The following is a 9,541-nucleotide window of genomic DNA, read 5'->3' as shown; positions in this document are numbered from 1 at the left end:
GTTCACCTGTCCTCCACGGCTGGTCACCTGTCCTCCACGGCTGGTCACCTGTCCTCCACGGCTGGTCACCTGTCCTCCACGGCTGGTCACCTGTCCTCCACGGCTGGTCACCTGTCCTCCACGGCTTTTCACCTGTCCTCCACGGCTTTTCACCTGTCCTCCACGGCTGGACACCTGTCCTCCATGCCCCACCTCACCCACGGCTGCTCACCTGTCCTCCACGGCTGTTTACCTGTCCTCCACGGCTGTTTACCTGTCCTCCACGGCTGTTTACCTGTCCTCCACGGCTGCTCACCTGTCCTCCACGGCTGCTCACCTGTCCTCCACGGCTGCTCACCTGTCCTCCACGGCTGGTCACCTGTCCTCCACGGCTGCTCACCTGTCCTCCACGGCTGCTCACCTGTCCTCCACGGCTGGTCACCTGTCCTCCACGGCTGGACACCTGTCCTCCACGGCTGGACACCTGTCCTCCACGGCTGTTCACCTGTCCTCCACGGCTGTTCACCTGTCCTCCACGGCTGTTCACCTGTCCTCCATGCCCCACCTCACCCACGGCTGCTCACCTGTCCTCCACGGCTGTTTACCTGTCCTCCACGGCTGTTTACCTGTCCTCCACGGCTGCTTACCTGTCCTCCACGGCTGCTTACCTGTCCTCCACGGCTGCTTACCTGTCCTCCACGGCTGCTCACCTGTCCTCCACGGCTGCTCACCTGTCCTCCACGGCTGCTCACCTGTCCTCCACGGCTGCTCACCTGTCCTCCACGGCTGCTCACCTGTCCTCCACGGCTGCTCACCTGTCCTCCACGGCTGTTTACCTGTCCTCCACGGCTGTTTACCTGTCCTCCACGGCTGCTCACCTGTCCTCCACGGCTGCTCACCTGTCCTCCACGGCTGCTCACCTGTCCTCCACGGCTGCTCACCTGTCCTCCACGGCTGCTCACCTGTCCTCCACGGCTGCTCACCTGTCCTCCATGCCCCACCTCCACCAATGGCTGTTTACCTGTCTTCCACGGCTGTTCACCTGTCCTCCACGGCTGTTCACCTGTCCTCCACGGCTGTTCACCTGTCCTCCACGGCTGTTCACCTGTCCTCCACGGCTGTTCACCTGTCCTCCATGGCTGTTCACCTGCCCAGTCATGGGAAATCCATAGATTAGGGCCTAATTAATTTATTTCAATTGACCGATTTTCCTGAAATGGTCTGTAACTCAGCAAAATCTTTGAAATTGTTGCATGTTGTGTAAATATTTTGGTTCAGTAGTTTAGATTAGGAATATAACCCTTGCCACTAGGGGGCGTATGTAGTCTGTTGTCTGACCCACCACCATCAGACCCAGACAAGACCACCTTCAACTAATCACCTGGCACATAAAATAACTCATAGAGGAAATCTGATTTCACTTTGTGTGTCTTTCTCATCTTACCTTCTGTGGACATGACAGGGTAGCCTAGTGGTTAGAGCGTTGGACTAGTAACTTAAAGGTTGCAAGTTCAAATCCCCGAGCTGACAAGGTACAAATCTGTCGTTCTGCCCCTGAACAGGCAGTGTTACCGTCCCTCTCCAGTATATGAGCTATGTGTTCTGTGTTACCGTCCCTCTCCAGTATATGAGCTATGTGTTCTGTTACCGTCCCTCTCCAGTATATGAGCTATGTGTTCTGTTACCTTCCCTCTCCAGTATATGAGCTATGTGTTCTGTTACCTTCCCTCTCCAGTATATGAGCTATGTGTTCTGTGTTACCGTCCCTCTCCAGTATATGAGCTATGTGTTCTGTTACCTTCCCTCTCCAGTATATGAGCTATGTGTTCTGTGTTACCGTCCCTCTCCAGTATATGAGCTATGTGTTCTGTTACCGTCCCTCTCCAGTATATGAGCTATGTGTTCTGTTACCTTCCCTCTCCAGTATATGAGCTATGTGTTCTGTTACCTTCCCTCTCCAGTATATGAGCTATGTGTTCTGTTACCTTCCCTCTCCAGTATATGAGCTATGTGTTCTGTTACCGTCCCTCTCCAGTATATGAGCTATGTGTTCTGTTACCTTCCCTCTCCAGTATATGAGCTATGTGTTCTGTTACCTTCCCTCTCCAGTATATGAGCTATGTGTTCTGTTACCTTCCCTCTCCAGTATATGAGCTATGTGTTCTGTTACCTTCCCTCTCCAGTATATGAGCTATGTGTTCTGTTACCGTCCCTCTCCAGTATATGAGCTATGTGTTCTGTTACCTTCCCTCTCCAGTATATGAGCTATGTGTTCTGTTACCGTCCCTCTCCAGTATATGAGCTATGTGTTCTGTGTTACCTTCCCTCTCCAGTATATGAGCTATGTGTTCTGTTACCTTCCCTCTCCAGTATATGAGCTATGTGTTCTGTTACCGTCCCTCTCCAGTATATGAGCTATGTGTTCTGTTACCTTCCCTCTCCAGTATATGAGCTATGTGTTCTGTTACCGTCCCTCTCCAGTATATGAGCTATGTGTTCTGTTACCTTCCCTCTCCAGTATATGAGCTATGTGTTCTGTGTTACCGTCCCTCTCCAGTATATGAGCTATGTGTTCTGTGTTACCGTCCCTCTCCAGTATATGAGCTATGTGTTCTGTGTTACCGTTACCGATCCCTCTCCAGTATATGAGCTATGTGTTCTGTTACCTTCCCTCTCCAGTATATGAGCTATGTGTTCTGTTACCTTCCCTCTCCAGTATATGAGCTATGTGTTCTGTTACCTTCCCTCTCCAGTATATGAGCTATGTGTTCTGTTACCTTCCCTCTACAGTATATGAGCTATGTGTTCTGTGTTACCGTCCCTCTCCAGTATATGAGCTATGTGTTCTGTTACCGTCCCTCTCCAGTATATGAGCTATGTGTTCTGTTACCTTCCCTCTCCAGTATATGAGCTATGTGTTCTGTGTTACCGTCCCTCTCCAGTATATGAGCTATGTGTTCTGTTACCTTCCCTCTCCAGTATATGAGCTATGTGTTCTGTGTTACCGTCCCTCTCCAGTATATGAGCTATGTGTTCTGTTACCTTCCCTCTCCAGTATATGAGCTATGTGTTCTGTTACCTTCCCTCTCCAGTATATGAGCTATGTGCTCTGTGTTGCCTTCTCTGTACAGTATATGAGCTATGTGTTCTGTGTTACCGTCCCTCTCCAGTATATGAGCTATGTGTTCTGTTACCTTCCCTCTCCAGTATATGAGCTATGTGTTCTGTTACCTTCCCTCTCCAGTATATGAGCTATGTGTTCTGTGTTACCGTCCCTCTCCAGTATATGAGCTATGTGTTCTGTTACCTTCCCTCTCCAGTATATGAGCTATGTGCTCTGTGTTGCCTTCTCTGTACAGTATATGAGCTATGTGTTCTGTGTTACCGTCCCTCTCCAGTATATGAGCTATGTGTTCTGTTACCGTCCCTCTCCAGTATATGAGCTATGTGTTCTGTTACCTTCCCTCTCCAGTATATGAGCTATGTGTTCTGTTACCTTCCCTCTCCAGTATATGAGCTATGTGTTCTGTTACCTTCCCTCTCCAGTATATGAGCTATGTGTTCTGTTACCTTCCCTCTCCAGTATATGAGCTATGTGTTCTGTTACCTTCCCTCTCCAGTATTTGAGCTATGTGTTCTGTGTTACCGTCCCTCTCCAGTATATGAGCTATGTGTTCTGTTACCTTCCCTCTCCAGTATATGAGATACGTGTTCTGTGTTACCGTCCCTCTACAGTATATGAGCTATGTGCTCTGTGTTGCCTTCTCTGTACAGTATATGAGCTCTGTGCTCTGTGTTACCGTCCCCCTACAGGGTATGAGCTATGTGCTCTGTGTTGCCTTCCCAGTACAGTATATGAGATATGTGCTCTGTGTTACCGTCCCTATACAGTATATAAGCTATGTGTTCTGTTACCTTCCCTCTACAGTATATGAGCTATGTGTTCTGTGTTGTCTAGAGTTCAGTCTATCGGCCTACAAGTGTCTATCTTATCTTACCTTCCCTCTCCAGTATATGACCTATGTGTTCTGTGTTACCTTCCCCCTACAGTATATGAGCTATGTGTTCTGTGTTACCTTCCCAGTACAGTATATGAGCTATGTGCTCTGTGTTGCCTTCCCAGTACAGTATATGAGATACGTGTTCTGTGTTGTCTAGAGTTCAGTCTATCGGCCTACAAGAGGAACAAGCACAAGATGGAGCTGGCAGAGAAGGTGGATACAGGGTTTAATCATCACAGTAAGAAGAGACGACAAGCAAGTGAAACCGTGAGTAGCTCCCTCCTACACCCCACTTCAGCACCTGGTCAGAGTCATCAACCATGTCACCTGTCTCAAGACAAGATAACGTGGGGAGTATCTCGGGTCGGATTTCCTCGGACACAGATAAAGTCACTAGCACTTTCAATGGATAATTTTGAGTTATTTTAGTCCAATCTTAATCTGTGTCCAGGAAACCAGTCCTTATTGTTTCACTTGTACCATAATATTACTGTAAACTGGTTCGGCACGACTAAAAATATATATTTTTAAATGCAGTAAGTAATTAGTGAGGTGTGGTCAGAGAGATGCTGACTGTTTGATTAAAGAAACATCTACCCCCACAGTGATGTCCTCCACATTTACCCCCACAGTGATGTGATGTCCTCCACATTTACCCCCACAGTGATGTGATGTCCTCCACATTTACCCCACAGTGATGTCCTCCACATTTACCCCACAGTGATGTCCTACACATTTATCCCACATTGATGTCCTACACATTTACCCCACAGTGATGTCCTCCACAATAACCCCCACAGTGATGTGATGTCCTACACATTTACCCCCACAGTGATGTCCTCCACATTTACCCCCACAGTGATGTCCTCCACATTTACCCCCACAGTGATGTCCTCCACATTTACCCCCCACAGTGATGTCCTCCCATTTACCGTCCCCCACAGTGATGTCCTCCACATTTACCCCCACAGTGATGTCCTCCACATTTACCCCCACAGTGATGTCCTCCACATTTACCCCCACAGTGATGTCCTCCACATTTACCCCCACAGTGATGTCCCTCCACATTTGCTCCCCCCACAGTGATGTCCTCCACTCTCCACATTTACCCCACAGTGATTTCCTCCACATTTACCCCCACAGTGATGTCCTCCACATTTACCCCCACAGTGATGTCCTCCACTCTCCACATTTACCCCCACAGTGATGTCCTCCACATTTACCCCCACAGTGATGTCCTCCACATTTACCCCCACATTTACCCCACAGTGATGTCCTCCACATTTACCCCCACAGTGATGTCCTCACATTTACCCCCACAGTGATGTCCTCCACATTTACCCCCACAGTGATGTCCTCCACATTTACCCCACAGTGATGTCCTCTCTCCACATTTACCCCCACAGTGATGTCCTCCACATTTACCCCACAGTGATGTCCTCCACTCTACACATTTACCCCCACAGTGATGTCCTCCACTCTACACATTTACCCCCACAGTGATGTCCTCTCTACACATTTACCCCCACAGTGATGTCCTCCCTCTACACATTTACCCCCACAGTGATGTCCTCCACTCTACACATTTACCCCCACAGTGATGTCCTCCACTCCACATTTACCCCACAGTGATGTCCTCCTCCACATTTACCCCCACAGTGATGTCCTCCACATTTACCCACATTTACCCCCACAGTGATGTCCTCCACTCTCCACATTTACCCCCACAGTGATGTCCTCCACATTTACCCCCACAGTGATGTCCTCCACATTTACCCCCACAGTGATGTCCTCCACATTTACCCCCACAGTGATGTCCTCCACATTGACCCCCACAGTGATGTCCTCCACATTGACCCCACAGTGATGTCCTCCACATTGACCCCCACAGTGATGTCCTCCACATTTACCCCCACAGTGATGTCCTCCACATTTACCCCCACAGTGATGTCCTCCACATTTACCCCCACAGTGATGTCCTCCACATTTACCCCCACAGTGATGTCCTCCACTCTCCACATTTACCCCCACAGTGATGTCCTCCACTCTCCACATTTACCCCCACAGTGATGTCCTCCACATTTACCCCCACAGTGATGTCCTCCACTCTTCATTTACCCCCACAGTGATGTCCTCCACTCTACACATTTACCCCACAGTGATGTCCTCCACTCTACACATTTACCCCACAGTGATGTCCTCCCTCTACACATTTACCCCACAGTGATGTCCTCCACTCTACACATTTACCCCCACAGTGATGTCCTCCACTCTACACATTTACACCCCCACAGTGATGTCCTCCACTCTACACATTTACCCCCACAGTGATGTCCTCCACTCTACACATTTACCCCCACAGTGATGTCCTCCCACATTTACCCCCACAGTGATGTCCTCCACTCTCACATTTACCCCACAGTGATGTCCTCCACTCTACACATTTACCCCACAGTGATGTCCTCCCTCTACACATTTACCCCCACAGTGATGTCCTCCCTCTACACATTTACCCCCACAGTGATGTCCTCCCTCTACACATTTACCCCCACAGTGATGTCCTCCCTCTACACATTTACCCCCACAGTGATGTCCTCCCTCTACACATTTACCCCACAGTGATGTCCTCCACTCTACACATTTTACCCCCACAGTGATGTCCTCCGCTCTACACATTTACCCCCACAGTGATGTCCTCCCCTCTACACATTTACCCCACAGTGATGTCCTCCACTCTACACATTTACCCCCACAGTGATGTCCTCCCTCTACACATTTACCCCCACAGTGATGTCCTCCACTCTACACATTTACCCCCACAGTGATGTCCTCCACTCTACACATTTACCCCCACAGTGATGTCCTCCTCTACACATTTACCCCCACAGTGATGTCCTCCACATTTACCCCCACAGTGATGTCCTCCACTCTACACATTTACCCCCACAGTGATGTCCTCCACTCTACACATTTACCCCCACAGTGATGTCCTCCACTCTACACATTTACCCCACAGTGATGTCCTCCCTCTACACATTTACCCCCACAGTGATGTCCTCCACATTTACCCCCACAGTGATGTCCTCCACTCTCCACATTTACCCCCACAGTGATGTCCTCCACATTTACCCCCACAGTGATGTCCTCCACATTTACCCCCACAGTGATGTCCTCCACATTTACCCCCACAGTGATGTCCTCCACATTTACCCCCACAGTGATGTCCTCCACATTGACCCCACAGTGATGTCCTCCACATTGACCCCCACAGTGATGTCCTCCACATTTACCCCCACAGTGATGTCCTCCACATTTACCCCCACAGTGATGTCCTCCACATTTACCCCCACAGTGATGTCCTCCACTCTCCACATTTACCCCCACAGTGATGTCCTCCACTCTCCACATTTACCCCCACAGTGATGTCCTCCTCCACATTTACCCCACAGTGATGTCCTCCCCTCTACACATTTACCCCACAGTGATGTCCTCCCTCTACACATTTACCCCACAGTGATGTCCTCCCTCTACACATTTACCCCACAGTGATGTCCTCCACTCTACACATTTACCCCACAGTGATGTCCTCCACTCTACACATTTACCCCACAGTGATGTCCTCCCCTCTACACATTTACCCCCACAGTGATGTCCTCCACTCTACACATTTACCCCCACAGTGATGTCCTCCACTCTACACATTTACCCCCACAGTGATGTCCTCCACTCTACACATTTACCCCCACAGTGATGTCCTCCACTCTACACATTTACCCCCACAGTGATGTCCTCCACATTTACCCCCCAGTGATGTCCTCCACTCTACACATTTACCCCCACAGTGATGTCCTCCGCTCTATACATTTACCCCCACAGTGATGTCCTCCCTCTACACATTTACCCCCACAGTGATGTCCTCCCCCTCTACACATTTACCCCCACAGTGATGTCCTCCCCTCTACACATTTACCCCCAAAGTGATGTCCTCCACTCTACACATTTACCCCCACAGTGATGTCCTCCACTCTACACATTTACCCCCACAGTGATGTCCTCCACATTTACCCCACAGTGATGTCCTCCACTCTACACATTTACCCCCACAGTGATGTCCTCCACTCCACATTTACCCCCACAGTGATGTCCTCCACATTTATCCCCACAGTGATGTCCTCCACATTTACCCCCCACAGTGATGTCCTCCACATTTACCCCCCACAGTGATGTCCTCACATTTACCCCCACAGTGATGTCCTCCACATTTACCCCCACAGTGATGTCCTCCACATTTACAGTGATGTCCTCCACATTGACCCCCACAGTGATGTCCTCCACATTGACCCCCACAGTGATGTCCTCCACATTTACCCCCACAGTGATGTCCTCCACATTTACCCCCACAGTGATGTCCTCCACATTTACCCCCACAGTGATGTCCTCCACTCTACACATTTACCCCCACAGTGATGTCCTCCACATTTACCCCACAGTGATGTCCTCCACTCTACACATTTACCCCCACAGTGATGTCCTCCACATTTACCCCACAGTGATGTCCTCCACTCTACACATTTACCCCCACAGTGATGTCCTCCACTCTACACATTTACCCCCACAGTGATGTCCTCCTACACATTTACCCCCACAGTGATGTCCTCCCTCTACACATTTACCCCCACAGTGATGTCCTCCACTCTACACATTTACCCCCACAGTGATGTCCTCCCTCTACACATTTACCCCCCACAGTGATGTCCTCCACTCTACACATTTACCCCCACAGTGATGTCCTCCACTCTATACATTTACCCCACAGTGATGTCCTCCCTCTACACATTTACCCCCACAGTGATGTCCTCCACATTTACCCCCACAGTGATGTCCTCCCTCCACATTTACCCCCACAGTGATGTCCTCCACATTTACCCCACAGTGATGTCCTCCACATTTACCCCCACAGTGATGTCCTCCACATTGACCCCCACAGTGATGTCCTCCACATTGACCCCACAGTGATGTCCTCCACATTTACCCCCACAGTGATGTCCTCCACATTTACCCCACAGTGATGTCCTCCACATTTACCCCACAGTGATGTCCTCCACATTGACCCCCACAGTGATGTCCTCCACATTTACCCCCACAGTGATGTCCTCCCTCTCCACATTTACCCCCACAGTGATGTCCTCCACTCTCCACATTTACCCCCACAGTGATGTCCTCCACATTTACCCCACAGTGATGTCCTCCACTCTTCACATTTACCCCACAGTGATGTCCTCCCTCTACACATTTACCCCACAGTGATGTCCTCCCTCTACACATTTACCCCACAGTGATGTCCTCCCTACACATTTACCCCCACAGTGATGTCCTCCCCTCTACACATTTACCCCCACAGTGATGTCCTCCACATTTACCCCCACAGTGATGTCCTCCACTCTCCACATTTACCCCCACAGTGATGTCCTCCACATTTACCCCACAGTGATGTCCTCCACATTTACCCCACAGTGATGTCCTCCACATTTACCCCCACAGTGATGTCCTCCACATTTACC

The 9,541-nt window shown here is 49.9% G+C and overlaps 1 protein-coding gene across 3 annotated transcripts in view; it reads left to right on the top strand.

Moving 5' to 3' along the window:
* The window catches only part of tasp1 (taspase, threonine aspartase, 1), a 113,243-nt gene that overhangs the window by 26,654 nt on the left and 77,048 nt on the right, over nt 1–9,541 (top strand). For all 3 annotated transcript variants that reach the window (XM_042305646.1, XM_042305645.1, XM_042305644.1), the window contains one exon: nt 4,138–4,247. In XM_042305646.1, the coding sequence (XP_042161580.1) occupies nt 4,138–4,247 (110 nt within the window). The remainder of the gene's footprint in view (nt 1–4,137; nt 4,248–9,541) is intronic.

Source organism: Oncorhynchus tshawytscha, linkage group LG24, assembly GCF_018296145.1.
Source record: "Oncorhynchus tshawytscha isolate Ot180627B linkage group LG24, Otsh_v2.0, whole genome shotgun sequence".
Taxonomy (NCBI): domain Eukaryota; kingdom Metazoa; phylum Chordata; class Actinopteri; order Salmoniformes; family Salmonidae; genus Oncorhynchus; species Oncorhynchus tshawytscha.
This window is presented reverse-complemented; position numbering and strand designations above follow the sequence as displayed.